We start from the raw sequence: 23,440 nt of genomic DNA, 5'->3' as shown, positions 1-23,440 counted from the left end.
TTTTCACCATACAGGAACCAAACGCTCTCCAACGGTTATAATGGAGCCGCTGCAGTCCCTGTCTGCGCTCCATTGATACACTCACTCCTACTTCTGACAGTGGGGGAAAGGAGGAGAGAGGGATATACTTTAAACGCCTGTTCGAGGGCAACAGGGAAGTTCGAGCCCCACTAAGGCTTCTGGTATCCCTTAAATCAGTCCCGAACCGAGTTTTGGGCGTGCTGCGAGCAAACGCAGGCCTACCGATAGCGAGCTGAACTTTTCCCGAGACCCAAACTTGTCAGGCAGCCGCATCTTGCGCGCATGCGCATTGGTCTTATCCAGCTCTAAATAAGAGTTAAACAGAAACGAGGTGAGTTCCACAATTTTTCTAAACAATACGACCGTTAATTCTTTTTTATCTCTGTTAACGTGAGCAAAAAATTTAAAACCCGATCTAAGATTGAGTAGTTGGTGTTTGTTCGCGTTATTTCCACTTTGATTTAAAACGGCGTGAATAAATCGTTTTTTAAGTTTCTATTGAAGAAATTAATCAGGCAACATTGTCAAATCTCATAACAGCAGTGTAGTTTTATTGTTTATGCTTTTGTGATATTCCTTGAAATATTGGCATTTTTAGGTAGTTATTAACCGGGAAACTTATTTATTACAGATTGTCCTTATCTGGCTGCATCCAGTCACAATGCTACGGCTAGCTGTTTAGCAGTCGTCCGTTCATTTCTACGGAGCGGTGTTGTGCCGAAAAAAGTGCCCCAGCCGTCAAACGCACCCACTGTTTAGAATCGTATTTTAGGGCATTTATTTTCACAAATACAATCAGATAAATATAGTGATGGCATGGTGATAAAACATTTCCCAGTCACTTCCACCTGGTTTATCGGTGCATATATGCGTCTTGAAACTGGGGTCTGTTTTGACGGCAGGGGTGCTTTCTACGGCACAACACCGGCGCTAGCTGACGGTTAGCTTCAGCTAGCTACCGTAGCAACCTGGGCTGACATTCCGTGACAAGGAGAAAGTGAAGAAAAACGGGCAGACTCAATGAAAACACTCGGTCAGGAAATTACATAGCCAGCCTTTGCTTTTGTTTGACGCGAAGGGACCTCGCATGATTAGTTTAAATGGGCAACTTGAGTAATTAACATAGTTTAAACATGTTGGTGGCCTCTTCCTATGCTCCGCCATTTTGTATAGGGCGAATGCTAATCATGGGCGCTCTTACATACACTTTATTTATAGCTGGTATAAAACTGAGGCATCAATTGCAACGTCAAACTCAAACAGGACACATTAACCCTCACTGTTGTTTACTTTGCACATGGTTGTGACGACGTTGCAAACAGAAAATATGACATTAATTCAATGTTGAACATGCGTCAGGACTAAAACGTTTAATCGTAATAACATACGTTTTTAAACGCTTTTAAGTTTGGACAGTCAGTGCAGAAAATAGTGTTCTTTGTGAAATCGATGAACACATTGCCATTTCGCTTGCTTGCAACCAGACAAACTCTGGTTTTTAAGAGATACCGTTAAAACAAGGAAAAGACGAACTTTTGTGATTAACTCAAACTTGAGACGTATTTTCCCTTGTTTGTCAATGGTCTTAACAAATGTTTATCCTAATGAGGTCGTTTGTTTGTGTATTTGCCCGTTAGTTGACCGGCAAAACAATATTATTATTGAGTGTTTTGTCTGAAACAGAAGTGCATGGTGTACCATTGCAAGCCTGCACACACTCGCCATCTAGTGGTGATGTTGGGTATCACTGTTTACAAGCGCAGGTTGAATCTGCGTTTTAGTATTTGAGAAGACAAAAACATAACACCGACCGCCTCACTGCAAATAAAAAAAAAAACATCGATAGTTTAAATAAATGCACAGACTACTCATAGTTATAGGATTCAAGTGTTTGCTCTTCTGTGGATATTATGGCTTTTCAGGTAGGTCATATCAGAGGAGTGGGAATGACTGACACTCCACCCAGTGATGGACCCTCCCAGGGAGCCGAGTTTGACATGATGGGCGCTCTGGACTGGAAGGATGGTATTGCTACACTTCCAGGCAGTGATATCAGGGTACACGTTTTTCTTTGTTCCTGCTCTTAATCAGATGTAGTGCCGTTCAAAAGTAATCGCACCTCTTTTTCAGATTTTGTAACCACTAAGGTCAATGGATTATAGTGGTATCTAATTTAGTAGACCAGCACAAAATAGTGGATAATTGTGAATGAAAGGGGGGAAAAAATCTTTAAAGTGTGGCTTGCTTTTCTATTCAGCACTAAAAACCTATGATGCCCTTTCTGTAGTAACGACTGCAAGCCTTTTTGGAGTATTTTCTTACCAGCTTTGTGCATGTAAAACCCAAAAACTTTGCTCTTTCTCCCTTGTAAAACTGCACGAACACGGTCAGACTGGATGGAGAACAAACTGTGAATGTGCAATTATAAGTCTTAGCACAGATTCTCTACTGCATTTATGTCTGGGCTTTGACTGGGTCTTTCTAACACAAAATATGCTTTAAAGTAATACTCTGTGGTTTTGGCTGTGTGTGTGGAGTTGTTGTCCTGTTGGAAGGCGAACCTCCATCCCAGTTCCAAGTCTATTGCAGTCTTTTCTTGGGATGTTCAAAGATTAGGACATTGTTTAATAAATTAACCTTAAACGTCTCAACATTTCTCTCCCTGACCTGTTAGCAGTGTTTTTATATCTTCAGAATGCTGTTTATGTAATTTAACGGATTTATACTGGCATTAAATTACACACAGGTCGACAGTATTTTCTAATCAGTTGGCGCCCGGAGGCGACTCGTTGCACTGGATCCTCTTTAGGGTTACTAGAATAAAAGGGCCCTAAATATGTGTTTATTCATCGTTTTCTTTCCACTTCACTGTTGTGTGTATGTTTATCACATATCAAAAATAAAATACATAGCAGTTTGTAGTTTTAACAAAAAGCACAAAAGTTTAAGGGTTGTGAATGCTTTACTGTAAATGTTAGTTTAAATGTAGAGAAATAATTTTGCTTTACATAATTATCTGGTTGTCCCAGGATCTGAACAGGAGATAAAATAATCTGGAGCGTGGGTGCAAGTCCTGATCTGCTTATTTCCCTCCTTGTTTCAGTTCCGCATGACAGAGTTTGGGACCCTTGAGATAGTCACAGACGTAGAGGTCAAAGGGCAGGAGGCAGAGGCTAATCGTGAGACCTTGAACCCAGTGCCGTCTCACACTCCAACCCCTCCACCCGAAGTCCAGTCACAGGCCAGCACGGCCACAGCTCCGGTCAATCAGAGCAAACCGGGCTCATCTCAAGCTAAAGGTACGACGCTCTGTTTTAATCACTGACATCGTAAAAAATCTGAATTATTTAGAATCTCCTTCTATTCATTAATATAAATCTTTCAGTTTAGACCCTCTTATATTGCATGTGTGTTGAGCTTCTGGGGCTGTGCTCTTGTTTTCAGAGGGGGACCCTGGCATGGAGGTTGGCCCTAGGGTTAAAGCTGCTTCTGGTACGGATCCAGGTCCAAACGGGGAGCTGTTAAGGTGTCGGTCCTGTGGTGGACCCGTTTCCAGGAACGCCCTTATAGAGGGAAAATACTGTAGCTCTTGTGTTCAGCCTTCAAGCGGCAGGTAAAAATAAATATATGCAATATTTTCTCACTGCTGCCTTCTGGAATAGTTTGATGTGAGCCTTCTTATTTTTTATTTTATTTTATTTATTTATTTTTTTTGCAGATCTTCTCCAGCAGAAGCCCGTGACAGTCAGGCAGTGGAGGGTGAGCGACTGGGGAAACGTGTTCGGAAAAAGAGGAAGATCTACATGGATTCTGGTGATGAAGAGGAGGACAATCAAGAAGAACCAGAGGTGAGGACAACACCATGAACATCACCTTGAAATTTCGTCAATTATTGTTTATCTGTGTTTTTATAGAAGTTGTTACCAAGTTGTTTCACTTTTTGTTCTGATAGGAAAAGGCTAAGTCTACCAAAGGCAGGAGGGGAGCCAAAATGGCCAAACTTGGTAGGTTATACTGTTGATAATAAGGAAGTAAAGGTGAAGAAATAAATTAAGTTACACAAATAAATGAGAGTAACAATAATAACTAGAGATGTGCCGATCAGGTTTTTTCCTGCCGATTCCGATTCTGATCACCCATGAGGGCCGATCACCGATACCGATCACATAATTATTATTTTTTTAATCATAAGCACTACCGGTTACATTATGTGGAAAAAGGAACCATGAATTCACCTTAATTTAGACAAAAACTTGTTTTTAATAACATTTTCCAAGAAAAAAACTAAACAGAAATTGTGTAAATTGTACTGCTATTGATAACACTATCTTTAACAGACTGATAACATATGAAGGCTCTGAAGAAGCTAAATAATGCAAAGAGTCAAAATAAAACCTCTCAACATTGCCAAAATATTCAAGTATAAAACTTAACATTCATTACAATAAACAATCCAGAGTTACAGAATGAAAACTTCCTGTTAGCATGGTGGCTAGCTGATTACTGCTAGCTCTGATTGGCTGTTTCTGACTGAGCTGAATAATTATGCAGAACAGGGAGGAGATCGATTATTTTTTCAGAGATTATCTGTCTCATGTTAGGACAGCGACAGTTTTAATACATATGTAAAATTTATTTTTTTAGGTTAGATGCTGCAGCTTTTAGCAGGTTCGGTGTGAGAGTCACTACCAGGTGGAGCAGAAGCGAAGCTCCGTCTGTCAAATATTAACTACCTGTAGCGTAGCAGCGGTTCAACAGCGAGAGCAGAACCAGCGTCTCACATCGCAGCTCGAAGACTTAAATAATTTTGCGGGTTATTTGTTTAGCTTTCTGACCGTCATGCTAATCCGGGTGAGTGTTTGTAGCTGTGCGCTGCTTTACCTGCTGTCTGATCCTCCATAGGTCTTTTTTACTGGAGTGAGCCTTGATGTAGCCAAACTCCGTCAAGTATGGCATTGTTTTTATGTCATATTAGATTCGTCGTGTTGATGCATTTTGACCTGCTTCACCCCACGTGCTTCAATTTTCCACCGCAACATGCAAACTTCCCCATTCACTCAGTGCGATATAGTTACACATCGCTTAGGATTTGTTGCTGCGTGTTTGCGCAGAGTGAAGGAAAGAGGAGACCAGCTGCACAGGCAGGCTGGGAAATGAGATGCAGGTGATCGGTTCGTGTGATCGGCAACAAGAGCCAATGATCAGCGATCACCGATCATACACTTTTTCATGGAAATCGGCCGATTATGATCGGCACACCTCTAAAAATAACTGAAACTTAACCTTGAAAAAATACTAAAAGCCAATGAGAATAATGAGATTTTAGGCAGATTTACACTTGTTTGTAATCTTAGTAACTCTAAAGGGCGAAATGAGACCAACATTTGACATCTTTTCTATCATTTTTATCCATCCATGAACACGTATGGAAAAAAAGAAAATATGTTTCTTTATAAATTTTCATACATTCATCCATGTGTGTTTTTTTAAGGTTATATATATTTTTTTATTTCTAAATTCTGTAATTCATCATCAAATTTTCCGTTTTAAACTTTTATAATGTGCTAAAACAGACTGGGAACTCTCCATACTTGAGCCACTTTTGGCATGACAAATGTTTAGGAACCCAGTCAAACATCTGTTACATGTCATATTTGTGTTTGTTTTAACGTCAGTGCCTGCCACGCCCAATAAGAAGCGGGCGTGGAGCTGGCCTGCTTACCTGGAGGAGGGGCGAACCATTGCTGCACCTGTGAAACTTTTCAAAGAGGTACGTACAAACTGTAATTTTACTATCACTTTATTTTTATTTATTTATTTTTTTTGTTTTAATGTGGTGTCTTATTTATCCAATCTAATGGCGTTGTGTATTTGCCTTGCAGCACCAATCGTTTCCTCAAAGCAGGAACAGTTTTAAGGTTGGAATGAAGCTCGAAGGGCTTGATCCATCTCACCCCTCTCTCTTTTGCGTGCTCACTGTTGCAGAGGTCAGAACACTGATAATGTCTTGTCTTTCTTTTTCAGAAATCAGAAATTTCATCCTCACAGACTGTTTTCACGTTGTCTTACAGATCCAAGGTTACAGAGTCAGACTCCACTTCGATGGTTACCCTGAATGCTACGACTTCTGGGCCAATGCCGACTCGTGGGATCTGAAGCCAGCCGGGTGGTGTGAGAAGAACGGGCACAAGTTATTACTGCCTAAAGGTAATCCCAGACATGTTTATTCATTTTTTACATGAAATTGGAAGTAATGTTTTCTAAAAATCATCTGTATGAATTTGTTTACTTCACTGCAGGCTGTAAAGAAGGAGAGTTTAACTGGAGTATGTATGTGAAAAACTGCAGAGGCCAACTGGCTCCAAAGCATCTTTTTAAGAGCCTCAACACAGTGAGTCCTACACAAACGATGCACCACTAAATAATCTGATCCACCCTGACTGCGTTGCAACTCATTTCATCCTCGTCGTCGCTGTTCTGGTTGTAGTCCGTGACCCCATCTGGATTTAGAGCTGGGATGAAACTGGAGGCAGCCGACAGGAAGAACCCCTCACAGATCTGTGTAGCAACAATCGCTGCCGTTGTCGACAACCGCCTTCTGATTCATTTTGACAGCCTGGATGACACACATGATTATTGGTAGGAAGTTTATTACCCAGGGTTATTTCCCTCTCTCTGCACGCTGATGCTTCCTGTATCCCTGCCACTATTCTATACCTCTGATGTGGGATTATGTGAATAAACATGCACATGTGGTTTTTAAACACCAAAATCTTTTTGTTTTTAAATATCTGTTTGTAAAATCATATTTATGTTTTTACTATGTTTATGTTGTTTTATGTAAGGTGTGATGCCAGCAGTCCGTACATACATCCTGTTGGTTTCTGTGAAGAAGCTCAGTTGACTCTAATAACTCCACCTGGTAAGACGCTGCTGGCTAAGCCTGTTTTTATACAACAAGCATTACTAGTATCTCACTGTTATCACAAATAAATGGCAACAAAATGATAGTCTCTAACTGAATTGAATTGTGCATGTTGCTCCTTCAGAAATGCACTGTGTAAATAATTTGTAATCTTTGGTGTTCTGTAAGGTGTGTGTGTGTGTGTGTGTGTGTGTGTGTGTGTGTGTGTGTCTGTGTTTTTTTTAACAAGGTATTAAAAGTGAGAAGTTCCACCATTAATTCAAAGTTTCTTCTTCTTAGAACATAAAGATCCCAAGAATTTCTCATGGGAAAAGTACATGGAGGAAGCAGGAGCACAACCTGCTCCTGCAAGAGCTTTCAAACCGGTACAATTATAAACTGGTTCACTCACATTTACTGTATCTTTGTTTTGTCTCTTAGACCAAAGAGGCAATGCTGCCTCCCTAAAATATTTGTGTAGTTTCATATCGGGTCTCTGCAAACGCAAAACAGCAATAAGGATTTAACTTATGGTCACTGTTGCATTTTTATTACGCTCTGCTGAGGATGCATATTGTGGTTTCTGCTGCAACAGTTTTCTTGTGCCGCTAAAATAATCTTTATGTCTTGAGTTGAAAACAAACAGACTAATGTCCAGAAAATGTCCAATTGTCTCTATTTTGTTCTTTATTTTTTTTGGTTTTGAACCCATTTTATCTTTGCAGCGACCTCCTCATGGCTTCCAGGTTGGGATGAAAGTTGAAGCCGTTGATAAGAGGAACCCCATGCTCATCCGTGTAGCTACCATAGTGAACACAGAGGACCACCGACTGAAGGTGTGACGCGTCTCCAGAGGAGTTTCCCAAACTCCCTCTTTACTTTTCTTACGCAATTCATATACCTCTCATGTAGGTCCACTTCGATGGCTGGAATATGGATTACGACTACTGGGTTGAGACAGATTGCCCAGATCTGCACCCAGTCGGATGGTGTCAGAAAACCGGACACCCGTTACAGCACCCCAACAGTAAGACATGCTTTAACTCAGCCTGCCTATTCATGTTAAACTTCAATAAATGAGTTTGCAGAAATCCCCACAGCATTGCTTTAATGCTGCCTTGTGTTTGTTTATTTCAGGCACAAGTGATTCATTGCCTGCCCCGGGACAAGGCTGTCCCACCCCAGGATGCAACGGGGTTGGACACATAAGGGGGCCTCGCTACGGGACGCACTACACGTTAGTTGCTCATGTTTAGGTTCAGCTTCTTCTAGCCAGTCTGCAAAAGTATGAAAATTTGGCTTTGGAAAAGCATGTCTGTTTACAGTAATTTATCCACTCCCTCCTGCCTTGATGCAGAACATGTATGTTCTTTGTTTTAACTGCTCTATGTTTCGTTAAACTGAACTTCCGCTCTCCTGAAAACCCGAAAAATACCCTCCTGCTTTTATCGTATTTAGTAATGGTGTAAAAAGAGGACAGGAGACTTTGTTCTCAGATGTCAATAATATTTGTGTGGGTGGCTCGCGATCTAAATGTGTTGCTGCTCTCTGTGTTTGTGAGAATCAAAGTGATAATGGCGGCCTCCACCTCCTATTTGTTGCAGGATGCTTGTCGCCAGAAATGCGAAATACATCCAAAAGGCTGTTTTCTGCCCGTATAAAATGTTTAGCTCTTCCTCCTGTGTGCAGCCAGGTGAGCTGCCCTTACTCTGAGATGAACCTGAACAAGGAGGGCTTGTTGCCAGATCGTCTCGGTGGAGAGCGACCTCTCGTCCTCAGCGGGCCTCCGGCACGGGGGCGGCGCCCCGACGCGCACCCGAACAATCCAGCCCAGACCACATCGGCGCCGGCACAGAGCGAGCCGCCACTGGATCCCCAGAGCAGGTCTGCTCCTGAAAACAATGTTTTAACAAGAAACAAAAGCAGTTCACTGAAAAACTCACCAAAAATCACAGTGGTGGTAAGAGGTTGGAGGCTTGAATGGATTTAAATTTACTTCTAGAAAGTGTTTCAAAATAAATACATTTTCTTTTTTTTTTGCTTGTTCACATGTACACTCATATTGTGTTTTCAATTATGTATTTATAGTATTATATGAATATTTGAAAGGATTTGTATCTGAACTGTAGTGTCTGTTGCTAGGAAACCAGCGCCTGTGGAAGCAGAGCATTCAGAATGCAACAACCAGCCAGAGCCAGTAGGTGGAGCCAACGAGCAAAGCCACAATGGAACGAGGCCTAAAAGGTGGGACTCATCAGCGCTGAGCCAAAGCTTTCCGGCCAAAACTATCATCTAAACTTTTGTGTGTGTGTTTTGTTTTTTTTGTTTGTTTGTTTTTTTTTTCAGAATGGCTCCACTGCCCAAGTATCTAAAAATGCACTATGTCAAGGATGAGATTAGTGATGGGAAATGTAAGTGGGGGAGCTTTACAATAAAGCACGCACCTCAATGCCGCATCCCACTGACTGCTGCTCTGTTCTCCGTCTGCAGCGTCCCCAGAAACCATCTCACTCCAGCAAGCACTACACGAGTCAGTGTTCCCCCCCGGCATCTCCGCCTCCCCCCCGCACAGAGTGGCTCTTTGCTGGGACAAACACTGCCAGCTGCTGCCCGAGGTCCTGGGGCTGACTGCCAAGAGAGTGGCCACTTGGAGCGCTGAGGAGGTCAGACATGCCTGCACACTGTTTAACACATTAAAAACAGACATGCTCCTCATTCACCGATCCAACATGAACACAACTGGTTGTTCGGATGAACGGCAACAGTGAATGGATCCTCAAGAAAGAGCTTTTCTGATCATCTTCTCTGCCTGGCAGGCTACCAGCTGAGGTGTTTTTTTTATCTGTAATAACTAAAGATAGCTGAGATGCAAGAAGAAATTTAAAACATCCCAGGATGTATCAGCTTTTATACAGTAGTTTTATATAACTGGAAGGCCACATTGTTGCCTAATTTTATTTTTTTAGAGCTTTTATCCTCTGTTCCTTATTGGATTTGAAAGCGTTAGCAGCTTTTTCAGCATCTCAAAGTCAAAATGAGCTTCTAAATTCTCTGGGCTGATGTCCTTCAACTTTTAGATGTGTCTCTGAATCAAGTAATTAGCAGGACTCTGCAGAACGTTTTTGTATGCTGACGACATCTAATGGTTCCAGGACTCGCCCAGAGTGCTGTTTTATAATCCAAGCCTTGCTAATCAGGCTAATTGCAAATAAATCCAGTTTAAAATGTCAACTTTGTTTGTCCTTTTCATTAAAAATCCTGTTTCACAGCTACTGCTCTCTCACACATGCTGCGTGATGCTGCCCTTACACTTAGGATAAATAATTGATGACAGCTCATGGCAGCAAGGAATCTATTGTGAATGCTCTTCTTCTGTCGTCTTATATCATATTTCTTAAAGAGAAATATAACCAGAATCAGCTAGAGTCAGAATGTCAAGCTTTGTAAAAAGCAGAGCTTGGAGATCAGAATTGTGATCGATGTATTTTTACAGAACGAGTCGCAGTCAAGATGATTGTTGTCTTGGTTTCTTTGTCCACTAGGTGGCCGGTTTTGTCAAAGGACTCCCAGGATGTAAAGAGCATGCTGCTACTTTTAAAACAGAGGTGAGTAATCCCCTTTGTTTCCTACGATTAGAGATTCAACTAACACCTGGTCACCACTGATACCAATCAATATGTTTGATTTTTTTAAAGTCAAGCAGCTTAATGAAGTAAAATGAAATGTAGACGTGATCATTCTTTCTGCACTCTTCAAAATTGAACTGACTAAACCGTTACTGTTGATTTAAATAAACAACACTTAAATAAGGATAATTAAATTAATTCAGTCCAGTGTGAGGGCTTCTGTTTTTCTGCTCACACAAAAAGGAAGTGGCTTCCAGGTTCCTATTTTATGAAGCAGATTGGGACAAGAACTCTAATACAGCAACTCTGCAGCAATAATTTATTGTGTTGACTCAGTTTGTTTAATATTTAATTATTACTGGCAAAGATGTGTCTTCTGGTGTTTGGGGTTCTTTGTTAGTTTGCATGCTGTTGCTAATTTATGCAGTTTCAAGCATTTCAACTATAATTAAAAACATTTAACTAAATATCAGTTGCTAATAAGATGAACTTTATACTTTTGTATTAATCAGCGACCGCTTTGTCTTCTTCATATTTTGTCACACCACAGACCCAAACTTTATTGTTTTGGGAGTTTATGTGGTGTATCAACACAAAGCAGCACGTAAATGCAAAACGAAGAAAAGGTACAAATAATTAAAATATATTTATTTTTGGCTAGCCTTTGTATTTAGCCAGCTGGACTCAATCATTTCCACCTTTCACTGCAGCACTGGAAATCTGGAGACTGATATTTCTGCTCATTCTTTACAAAACAGCTCCAGCTTAGGTCTGACCTTTGACCTGTCCATATAACCCAGGTGCTCTGCCAGCCTGTTTAGGCTCAGTGTCCTCCTAAACACTGCCATCCATCATCCCATTAACTCTGACCAGCTTTCCTTTTTGGAAGGAAGAACCTTCCCCCAGCCTGATGCTGCCACCACCATGTTCACAGTGGTGGGATTGAACATACATTATTTAGGATGTAGGCCAGAAAGTTACATATTGGTCTCATCTGTTGATGCTGGACTGACCGCACAATCTGAGTTTTTTTTTTTTTTTTCAAACAGTTTTTTTTTCCAGACACCCACAAAAAACAATAACTTATTACCAAATGTTAGTATAAAAATGTGCAAAATGTGACTTATTTTCACAATATGTCCCCTTTAAGGTTTACATTCTTGTCCACATCAATATTTGCAAATGCAGGTTTTTATTATCTGACCACAAGCATTCATTCGAGCTGATTTAAAATACTCAATTACTGAAGTTGGGGGGGAAAAAAAGTTATTTTTTTGTTCTCTTTCTAGCAAATAGATGGCGAGGCCTTCCTGCTTCTCACCCAGGCAGACATCGTTAAGATCCTGTCCATCAAGCTGGGACCGGCTCTGAAGATCTACAACTCCATCCTCATGCTGAAGAACGCCGACGAAGAGTGAGACCCGACGTCAGGGGGAGTCTCTCCCTCCACGCAGGTCTCGACTCAAGTCTCAGAGAAAAAAAGAAGAGAAAAAAATCAACTAGAACAAGGCCAATTAGTTTCTCTGCAGTGGTGCAGCTACGAGAGAGGAGAGAGGAGAAAGCCTTTGTCTGGAAGGTGTAGCGTCTCTTCCTCTACGACGGCCAGCTTTGGAGAGCATTTTAAGACACCATGAAGATTTACTAACCCGAGTTGTTTTGTTTACAGAATCTTGAAAACATGCAGGCGCCTTTAAGGCTTCTTAACATTGTACAGTTTACAGATTGGATTTATTGTCCCAGTTGTTGGATTTCTTGTTTGTAAAGAAAAGGTGCTGCGGCTCCGAGCTGGTAGAACAAGTATTATTATTATTATTATTATTATTATTATTATAAATTTTTTGTTTGTTTCGCTTTGAGAAGCTGCAAAATACAATCGGAAAACGGCGAGAAGATTTTTTTTAAAATGTGAAACCCAGAGGAGCAGAGGCACTTCAGCGTTTCTCCTATAAATTAGAGAGAGATGACTGCTCAGCAGGCTCAAAGAGCATCGGTGTTTTGGTCATTTGGAGTTGGCAGGAGGTTCGATTCAATAAGAATGCTTGAAACGGCGTCCTTGTTTGTGTGCAGAGATGATTAAGTGTGTTTGAGGAATGGAGATGCAAGTTCCCACTGTTCTGTGTATGTTGCGTTTCTGGTCTGCAGATCGTTTTGGGCCGAGCTGCGACGGCCGGCTCGGTAAATCAAGGAACCTGTCCCGTCTCTGTAGATGCTGAACCAGCTGTTTTTGTTTGTTGTTTTTTTGTAGAAAACACACAAATATGAATGTTAAACAACTTAAAGTTGTTCTGGTATCCACCTTTTTGTTCCTGGTTCGAAAAAGCTCTGACTTTGTAAGTAGAGCTAAAAGAAGAAGCCTCTCTCTTTTCTTCTACCAGAGTTTAGTCCTGCTTTGTTATGCAAAGACTCATGATCTGTCTGTACAGGCAAGAAGGACATGAAGACCGTGAACTGACAAAACAAGCAATTTAATGGTAAGGGGGAGGGGCCTTTGTAAATACGCCACGGCAGGTTGGATGTGTACATCAGTAACGGTTCATGCAAACAGCTTTTATTTATGTTTTGTAAATTATGGGATAATGGTACGCTGCTCTGCCTCCTCTGACGGAACGTGTGAATGGGAGACAATAAATGAGATGCACACTGTCTGCTGTCCTCATTTTAACCCCCGCCGTGTCGCCACACAAACTCACCGATCATCTGAAGCTGCGCTCCGCGTCTCCCTGTTGTTTACGCGTCGGCCATGTTTGGCTGATCAACCACAGCGTTCTGAACGCTTCGTCAGACGACAATCTGATTTATGACTTCAGTGAAAGTCAAACTATCTTCTAGTTTTTAGCTTTTTGTGTGTTTGTATGAATGTGGAAGTGGTGAAGTAACTTCTGCACCTCTTATATATTTATTCAGTGGTGTGGGGGGAAAAATCCCATAGGATTAAATGATTGGTTCTAACAAAATCACCGTTGGAACAATTATGGGCACCTTTGTTGGCTATACTAATACTGCCCCCTGTTAGGAGGTGATATTAGTGTTAAATATTAGTATATTAGATAGTAAATTTGATCTTTCTTTTCTCTACAGCAGTGGTGTCCAAACCTTTTGCTCCAAGGGCAAAAACCAGAAAACTGTAATTACTGGCAGGCCATAAAGTTCATTAAATGAAAAAATGTAAACATTAGTTTATTGGGATTTATTTTCTTTTCAGTCTCAACAATAAAAACTTTTAGGAAATCTGTAAATCATTGAAGGTCCAAAACATACAAAAGGCTGTTGACTTTTTTAAAAGAAAAACAGGATTTCCAAATTTCTGGGGGCAAAAATTGTTTTCTATTTTGATGGCCAAATTCTTTAACATTCTTGACTTGTGGTCAGGGGTTGAACTAAACCATTTCAAGGGCCACAAATGGCCCCCTGAGCCACTCTTTAGACACTCCTGCTCTAGAGAATCCAAAGTCTTTGGATTCTTTCTTGCGCTCTCTCTGTTCTCCCAACATAAGTTTTCTTAAAGTATTTAAATCGGGATGGGGATGTCCATGGAAGAAGATACATTTGGACTTGATAATAATCCTACATTTTAGCTGAAGCCATCAAAGTTTTTTTTTTTCCAAAATGTTGCGGTACTTCAACAAGCTGAGAAACAGACCCACCGCATTAGACAACCTCCACCGTGCTAACCAGTGGCCCTGAGGTGTTTTTGTTATATATTCATCCTTTGTCTCAAGTCAAACCAATCTGGAGTGTTTGACTCAATCTTAGTCAGAAAAGTTTTTTTTTAGTGGCATGTCTCCAAAGCAGTCAGCGTTTATGTAAATGGAGTATAAATATTGTACTTAGCAACGCTTAGTAAACAAGTGCAGTGATTTAAAAGTGAGTTATTTTTGTAATACATTGGTCAGAAACTCGGCGGTGGCAACACAAGCGCCGACTCTCATCCAGCCTCATTAGTCACAAACGTAATTATTGCTCAGACTGTAGATGTGGACAAGTTTAGCTAAGCTGCACAATATATTGAATGAAATTATAATTGTCATTGCAATATTAGTTTTGCAATATTGCTACTACACTGGTTGCAGTAATTGGTGGCGTATCACATTTCAAAGGCAATGCGTTTCCCTCTGCATGCCAACGGTACGCAAGAGTTTGCATGAAATGGAGGGGGGCGTTGTGATGTGTGCTGACCATAATTAATACAATAATTAGCAGAAGTATTTAAATTACACGTCTTCGTGCATCATGCAGTCCTAGTGAGAACCGAGTTATGAAGACAAACACACATCTGCCTTTCTGCAATCCATCTTGAAGAGCGGAGCAGAGAGAAACGTGTCGCATCACGTTCAACACTTCTTAGACATTCACATCGACTTTGTAATTACAAACATTATTCTGTTGCATCGTTGTGGGCGCCAGTAACTGTCACTGATGATTTTATAAATAAATAAACCCGGGATTTTTCCCTTACAACATGTTTTCAATTGAAAGATTCAGATTTTTTTTTTTTTAAGTTTTCATGGTGGGAATATGGCGCAGAAATGAAATATTCATTTGAAGCCTTCTTCACATCTTTACCGTTGGTAAGTGTGGAGAGTGCATAAGCTTACTTCCTGTCCTTCAAAAGAAAGTAGTATAGTTAATTTTTAAACAATTTTGAGTTAGCAGTAACGTGTTCATCTAACTGCACTTTGAGTAAATGTAATATTCCCTCATTTTTATTTTTTTTTTTTACTCATAAATGTGTTTTAACAAAAACTCATGGGATCATTTGTTGCATTGCATAAATTTTATAAAATGTAAAATAAGACTTCTTGGTGTTTTGAAGGAGGCTCAAACTTAAATCAGTTAATATAAAGTCCTGTAACACGAATGAAAGAGTCATAAATGTGGCCTAAATTTTCTATAAATGCGTGCTTCTGCTCTGGTTTACACTGAACTTAAACCCAGACCTGCTGCGTGTGTCGCCCACATGCACAAATCAACCTGAAACCACCAATATTCCTGTGTGGGCTACATCCGGCCCACATGGGCTGAAATGAAACTCATTAAACTACCTTTCTGCATGACGTTCACAAACAAAGTTGCCCTGTGTTGCATTTGCTGGCGTAACATCTGGTCCTGTGACACATGACAAACCGAGACACGAGGGGGAGGCGGCGGCGGCGGGGGGATCAACATGTGGCCCAAATTTGAGGTAAACCAAATAAAACTAAATTCAGTTCATGTGAACCACACAACCTCCACAGTTCTGCTTCAGCTTACAAACTTTGAGATTCTTTGCTTGTAGAAGCGTTCGTACAGTTTTCACCTTTTCCATATTTTAAGATGTTTAAAGCCACGACCTTCAATGAATATCATTAGTGTTGATCTCTGCATAAATCCGGCTGCTCTGTGGCGACTTCAGAGGTTCATTAGACAATCATCAGCAGACAGGTTAAAAACAAAGGTTAAAGCAGGGTTATATCATGAAATATCTAATGAGGCAAGGTTCAATCTATCATCTGAGGAAGACGGGGAGACACACCTATACATCATGAGGCTGGACAAGACAAGCAACAATCAGGGAATCAGCAAAAATATGGCCCTTTCCAGAAGAGTGGCAAGAAGAAAGAAGTCCTGAACAGTGGAGATGAGGCCCTCTGGACAGATGAACTGTTTTATCACCAACACGGTCTCTCATCCTGAACACACCAGAGATGATGGGAAATTAAGATAAATAGAGGGTAATACTGGAAGAAAACAGAGTCCACATGACTGGAGACCAGGGCAGAGGGTCACGACCAGAAACATTCAGCCAAAGCTGCAATAAACCAACGCAAAATAAAAACATAAATGCATGTAAAAATCTGACAAGACTTGGAAACTTTCCTTGATAGTAAAGGAGAGTGGAATGAGTCAAAATCTCAAGTATTGGATCAGTACTTTAGATTCAGATTCACTTTTTAAATTTTACTTTTGTATATTAGCTTCTGCACCTCAAAAAAGATTTTGTTTTGATTTGCTCTTTTTTTCTATTGATACTGTTTGCCATGTTAGCAAGTTATTAAAGTATTTTAATAACTTTTTGATATTCTGTCATAGGTTTGAACAAAATAATTTAATATAATTATAAAAAGAAAAAACACCTATAGGTCAAAAGTTTGTCAAACTTAAATAATAAAAAAAAATATTGCTATCAATATCGGTGTCAGGAATGGTAGCCCTGCATTTAATCTGACAAAAATTAAAGCTTTTTCCAAATAAATTAAATTCAGCACTAAAGAAATGTCACTTTACCAAAAAAAAGTCAACTCAATCCAAGACAGATTTCAAGTCAAGTCAATTTCAAACTGAGTTATCAAGCAGTGCAGATTATTTTTCAGATAAGTTATAAAGTTTTCCATCTGGAAACCCAGCAGATTTCATTAAGTCACTCCTGGGTGGGCACGTAGCAACAATCTGACTGAAAAAACAACAGGCGAACATTTCAACCTTTATGTCACAAAAATTACTAATAAAAAAAAGTTAAACTTGTAGTCGACAAATTCTGGAAAATTCAAGAGGTGTGATAACTTCCGGACTACTATAAATAAGAGGCATTTGATGTTTTGCTTGGCATTGAATGGTGGCTAAATTCATAAGAAAATCCTCCCTCAAATCTAGGACTGCATGCATTTTCAGCCAGCAAAGATGTACATGAATGATAATTTGTAGTAAAGTGGCGTCATTTTCTTTGCTTGGACGGAAAAGGAGGGCTGCACTTTCTGTAACTTCTACAGAAAACACGACTGACTGCTGATGGGTGAGGATAAATAGTCCCACGGTGGGCTCACCGTGGGACTGGCCTGGACCAGCCTCAGATTCCCACGACCCCTCCTCTCCACACACACACACACACACAGAGGAGCAAGCAGGCTGCAGAGACGCACAGGCGGACAGCGCGTAGACAGAGGCAGAGCAGCGCTGCACCACTTTTTTCTCTTATTTACTATAAAAGCTACATTTCAGGCTCCGCTGTTGCGCATTGCACTGACTCACACTGTGCAGAGAGGAGGGTTTAAAAACAAAAAACCCACCTAAAACAAAAACGTCCCGATCTCAGGAGGAAATGGGAGAAAGAGTGGATTAGCCGCGGATCAAAAGTGGAGGAGTGGGAGGAATAACGAAACTCGGGATTATGTATTCTGATAATGCCGAGGAGCCGGTTTCTGCTACAGATTTACATCCAAAACAAGGCAAGTACCCACTCACTGCATGCACACCGCCTCAACACATTAAACGGCTTATTTTATTGAGCAACAGCGCAGATGAACGCAAAAGATTTATGCGTAAAAACACTTCTCCTAACTTGAAATACGACCGGTCTCAGTCCGCCCTCTGAGTCCAATCTCCCTCGGGGGCAAATTAAATTATGAGTTCAGTTCAGAGGACTTCCACGGAGCTGCTTCTTATGACCGCAGTGAGATCGTGAAGTGAAATCACAAGCGCTGATGGAGTGGTCCAATAACAAGAGAAGTCCGGGTTCGGGCTGAGGAGGCTGTGTTGCTCCACAGGGAGGAACTGCAGAGAGGTTGGCATCTCATTAACTCGGCCACATGTCTTATTAAAACAGCTATTTCCTGTTGTGTGCAATGCAGAGTAAACTGTCTCCCTGCAGCCGCCAGGCGCTCATTCACAGATGCTAAAGGTGGGCGGATCGATCCAAAATATCGATACCGAGGAGGTATCAGTATCGGACTGATGCTAGAGCGTTAAGAGTAGATTAATACTTTAGTTAAAATGTTTTTTTTTTTATGTTTGGTTTTGTAGTTTCTCAACTACCTTAAAAACATGTTTCTTGTTCTCATTTATACAAGAAAATATGAACAAAAATATGTTTTATTTTTCTACTTCTGTTTATCATATTAATATGTTAAATATTTTGTAGACACCTATAAACTGTTCAAATTCTGTTTTGTGTTTTAGCAAAAACAGAAAATTAAAGGAAAAACCACAAAAAACACCAAAATATCAGAAATTTGAAGAAATATAAACCTTGAATAAAAGGTATTGGTGATACTTGTGCTGTATTTATTTGGTATTGTATCGATATCAGTATAACACACCTCTAACAGATGCTGCATTCAAGAGAAAAAGAAAAGAGAAAGAAAAAAGAGCTCTGTAGGTTCACTGAGGTCGCCCAGCGGATAACTGGATGTCCTCTCCCAAACAGAACTGGATAGTTCTCGCTGCTTCAACAGCATAAAGAAAATTCTCCAAGACTCATCACACCCCAGACATGCACTGCTTGAATGCCTGCATTTATTCGGGGAGACGTTTCAGATCTCTAAATACTAACATCAACAGTGAGAAATAGTTTAACCTGCCCGCCATCACCATGTTGAATGCTGCTAAGTGGTCGATTTGACCTCGTTTACTTTTTTAATCAAGAGATAAGTGCAATATAAGTCATTATTTAGTCTTTCTTTAAGTGAGACAGTGTTTTTATCTGGAGAATTGCATCCAAATTTTGTGGTACAAGGTTTCATGAAGATTTTATTCCATTCTGTGTTTAGTCTGAGGATGACGGCTGCCAGTCCGCCCTGCAGCCCTGCCTCCTCCCACTCCTCACCCGTCTGCCTCCCAGCCTGCCACAAACACCTGAGGAAAGGAGAAGCCCTCCAGACCAAGCTGCGCCTGGGCTCCCCGCCGGGCGTGTGGCTCATGCTGGGCGCAATGGTGGTGCTGGTGGGGATGAGCGTGGCGGTGGCGGGCTACGTCTCCGCCGCTCCGAGGCCGGCCGTGGGCGGACGTGGGAGCACCCACGTTGAGAGGATGAAGCTGGCCGGGCCGGTGGTCATGGGAGTGGGCCTCTTCATCTTCATCTGCGCCGCCACGCTGCTGTACGAGAACCGGGACCGAGAGAGTCTTGTTCGAGACCCTCTGAACGACCTGGAGGACCTGAAGGGGAGCAGCTGCTGGGAGGATACTCAGGAGCAGTGGGAGCACTCGGATGAGGAGCAGTCACCGTGGGCCAGCCCGGTCCACATCCTGCCTCTCGCCAGCAGTGATTCTCCTCCTCCTGATGCAGGAGGTGCAGCTAATGAGGAGGGAGACCAAAAGGAGGAGAAAGAGGAAAAGGAGGAGGATGAGGAGGAGGAGGAAGAGGAGAAAAAGGGAAAGTTGATGCTCCTCACCCAAGTTCTGCACCACCAGGCGCCCAATCCTCACCCATCCTCACCCTGCCTGTCCGCTTCTTCTGACCCGGTTCACTCAGATTCAAGCAACTCGAGTGAAATCGACTTTAATGACCGGACAGAGTCTTTAGATCTGCCTCAGGACTGACGCTCCGCCACGCTCAACCACCGGACTATGCACTGCTCAGTGAAGAAGAGCTTCAGAGTTGTTTGTATGTTATAGTGCCTCTGAGTGGCACACTGAGTCACTGTCTCTGAAGGGTGTTTTTGTCCTACATTGCTCACTGACTCATCCACATTTGAAAAATTTTAAGCTGCGCTGTTTGATGTCAACTCGCCATCTTGTTGTCTCAGAGCTCCGCCCGGCTGCCCATAAAACTTCACTTCTGGAGTGACCAAACATGGACCTGCTGTAAAAGTTATTTGGGTGCCAACCTGGGTGATAAATGCTTCCTCTCACACTCATCCTCTCCCCTAGAGGTGGACTTCTCCTTTCTTAAGAGGTTCGCTAAAGAGGATGAGCCAGATTAGGTCCTGAATGAGTCCTTATCTTATCTCACGTGCAGTATAATCTTCTCTTTATCTCGGGGAAAGTTGTGTTTCGGTGTAAACAAGAGCAGCACAAAAGCCACACTCCTCTCACTCGACACCTACAGCCATGCTATTAATACCAGCTGGTGCTCGATTGCAAGATCCGGATTTCTTACTGTAAATTTCAACAGTTTCTTTGGATTCCCACATTCAGCTGTTCACATTTCTCCCCTTCCTTCAGTGCGGTGTCGAGAGATCTGAGAGAATCTGAGAGTGGATGAACAGAAACGTGTAACAGCATTTAAAAACACAAATTCTGGTGAGGCTGCGATGAGTTATTCTTGACGTAACTGAGAAAAATCACTCCTGTCGGTTTGAGTAAGTGATGCCTCACTCTCCCACCATCGCGACCTCTCATCTCCCATCTCTTCATCACCTCGTTTCCTACGCTTTATTCAAATTTTCATTACTCCATCTCAATTCTTGGCTTGTGCACAACTGAGAAAGAGCACAAAAAGTAAATAAAGCACAAGAAAACATTTGGAAGTACAATTGAAGGGATGTTTCAGAATAAGATTCTGTTGTAAAGAGTTAATATTATCTCTTATCAAATATTTAATTCTTTGAATTAGTTGATCTTCGACAGTGAAGATACCAGATAGTCTAAGAGGGAGATCAAGACCAAAGTGGACTTCTGCCATCTTAAAAAAACCCAACCTCAAAAACATCATAGCGGTAGACAAAAACGATATTTGACTGATTTTTATAAAAGATTACTGTCCTATCAGATTTTTCCAAACAAGCAATGTTTGAGATGCTAATTTTCAACTTGTGTTTCACATGGAAGATTATTGGTGGGACTCCGCCTCCAAGCTCCTTCTCAGGTGTAAATAATCTGAGTATTTTCTATTGTCAAATGCTCAATGCTAACATGGAACAAACCCAAACTCAAACATCGTAGACGCTTATGTAATTATAGTAACAACCTTCTAAAATGTTAAAATTGCATTGGACTGTTGTTGTATTTTCTTACAGAAGACGCTGAATATTTACAGCTGAAATAAAGCTTAGAGGTGGTGCGCTACCAGTAATCTCCCCTGTGAAACAAACTTAAAATACAACTCAAGAGTAACTATCTGAAAGAAAATAAATGTACACTCAGCATAAAATAAGAGAATTTGTGTTTGGTTAATAATTTCTTTGTTGTGACAATTCTTCTAGGTAATAAATCTTACGCTTTTGGAAAGCCTGTTCATCTCCCTTTCAATGGTGCTACATTTGTAGGCAAAATGTATTTGTACAATATAGGGGGGGAAATAAGTATTTAATACACAACTGACTTTTGAAGTTACTTACAAAGACGGGAGAGGTTTGCAATTTAATAATAATAATTAGCATTTTACTGCATGAAAAAAATATTTGGTGCTATAGAAAAATGTAACTTAATATGGCTTGCAGAAACCTTTGTTCCTGTAGTTGTTGACCAGGTTACACATGCTGGCTGCAGTAGTTATTTTCACCACTCCTTCATACAGATCTCCAGGTTTTGGGGATTTCTTTCTGGATTTCTTTAACATTCTTTCTTTCACAGTTGAGTTGTACCTACCATGATAATTACAGACTTATCCACACTTTGTAAGTAAATTGACGCTGAATTACATATTTCCCCCACTGTATATGAGGTTGTCCCATGAAAAATTTCCCAAATTCTATATGCAAATGTAAAAGTGTTATTTTTGGTTTCATACCTGAATTGGATGTTTAACGCTTATAACTAATTGTCACTTTAACTACTAACTAATCCCAACTAACTTCAAAAAATAATAATTTAACAAACACCTCAGTAGTGCCTGACAATGGAAAAAAAAAAACAATCAACAGGTATGAGGCTTTAGAAATCTGAATTTTTTTTGTGAACGTTTACTTTGGTCTTGGTCACTTTTAGCTTCAGCATCCAGAACCTACTAATCAGGATTTATGCAAAACGAGGACACAGAGAGCTATCTATTGCAGGTAGGGTATTAACTACTTATTTTGACAGAATCCCAGTTTACAAATCCTGATCTATCCCTTTAAGCCAAAATCAGCCCATTAGCACAGACAGGGAGGAAAGTGGGCTGGGTTTTATTTTAATTATCACCAGCTTTTTTTCTCTAGTCTCTAATTACGCAGGAGATCAGTTTGAACATTTTTATAGGTAGTTAAGGACTGCTAAGTATTTCCTTGCAGGTTGGGCTCATGCTGAGATCCCGCCATCTAGATGATGAGTGAGACTGGAGTTTACAGTAAATCTGCGCCCATCCATTTCAGCCGCAGCTGTCTTGGCAGGAGCTCAGTGCTGTTTTAGGATGCAGGATGTATATTTCAGTTGCAGCGGGTGAAAAATGGCTCTTGATTTGAGCCGTCAACATCTCCCACAAAAAGAAATCTGCCCACTCTTCTTCCCTCTCACACTTAAGGGGGAGTCCTGCTCAGTGTGAGATGATCTAATGCATTTGAATTTAGTGAGAACGAGGCTGCGCTGTGAGGCTGCAGTCGCTGATAATTTATTTATAAAACTGAGTGTGACAGTAAACCGACCAGAGGGAATAATGTCAGCGCATATCTAAATGCATGCAGAAATGACTGCCGCTACACAAATGGAGAAATCTTCTCAAACGTAGATCTGTGTTTGTGTCTGTGCAGCAGCGTTACATAAGTCAGCAGTGCAGGTTTTATGCTGCATTGACAGTACAACTGAATCAAATCCTTTACTCTCAGAGAGTATTGTGCTCATGTGAGAGCATTGATACATATCTGAGCAGACGGACAGGAAGCAGTAAGCTGCTTAGCCCTGCGCTGACTCAGTATCCAAGCTATTTCTCTGTTCCCTATAAGAGAGAAGCTTCAATCAACATTTTTTACCTAGACTCAGCCAGCTGGAAAAAATTCTGTTTATTACTTAAGTAGAGATCACCTCAGATCCCAGACCAGCGAAATCAGCTAAGAAGTCATGGAAAGTTAACGACGCTAACGAGGAGAGCTGTGTGTCACCGAGAAGGCATTTACTTTCTGACTGAAACAATATGTCAGCGTTTTAAAGGTGTAACATTGACATTTAATCCGTGTTTAAAACTGCCAATATACCAAATAGCGTTTTATTATATTAAAAGAAACATTCTATACAACTTTTTATGTGAATTTGATTTCTTTATCTCTGCATCTGCTGTCAAAAC

The 23,440-nt window shown here is 40.9% G+C and overlaps 2 protein-coding genes across 3 annotated transcripts; both read left to right on the top strand.

Annotated features, from left to right (window-relative positions):
* On the top strand, positions 1–13,194 carry l3mbtl1b (L3MBTL histone methyl-lysine binding protein 1b). 2 transcript variants are annotated; one of them, XM_015005914.2, is made up of 22 exons: positions 1–352; positions 1,944–2,078; positions 3,125–3,320; positions 3,466–3,634; positions 3,740–3,869; positions 3,974–4,025; positions 5,697–5,791; positions 5,904–6,008; positions 6,093–6,228; positions 6,321–6,412; positions 6,509–6,660; positions 6,867–6,943; positions 7,226–7,311; positions 7,651–7,761; positions 7,838–7,952; positions 8,063–8,162; positions 8,615–8,809; positions 9,068–9,169; positions 9,272–9,336; positions 9,416–9,588; positions 10,468–10,530; positions 11,841–13,194. In XM_015005914.2, the coding sequence occupies exons 2-22, from the start codon at positions 1,968–1,970 to the stop codon at positions 11,967–11,969; spliced, it is 2,454 nt and encodes an 817-aa protein (XP_014861400.2). In that variant the 5' UTR covers positions 1–352; positions 1,944–1,967; the 3' UTR covers positions 11,970–13,194. The 2 variants fall into 2 exon arrangements, with proteins under 2 accessions (XP_014861400.2, XP_014861401.2); XM_015005915.2 differs by lacking the exon at positions 1–352 and adding an exon at positions 614–1,054.
* Positions 13,195–18,971: 5,777 nt separating this feature from the next.
* LOC148155036 (uncharacterized) lies at positions 18,972–23,392 on the top strand. The gene has a single exon (XM_088014014.1). It carries the CDS (start codon positions 19,045–19,047, stop codon positions 19,840–19,842), a length of 798 nt encoding a protein of 265 aa, XP_087870140.1. The 5' UTR covers positions 18,972–19,044; the 3' UTR covers positions 19,843–23,392.
* The last annotated feature ends 48 nt before the right edge of the window (positions 23,393–23,440 follow it).

This window comes from Poecilia mexicana, unplaced genomic scaffold, assembly GCF_051168715.1.
Source record: "Poecilia mexicana isolate PSO_F unplaced genomic scaffold, ASM5116871v1 scaffold_16, whole genome shotgun sequence".
NCBI lineage: Eukaryota > Metazoa > Chordata > Actinopteri > Cyprinodontiformes > Poeciliidae > Poecilia > Poecilia mexicana.
This window is presented reverse-complemented; position numbering and strand designations above follow the sequence as displayed.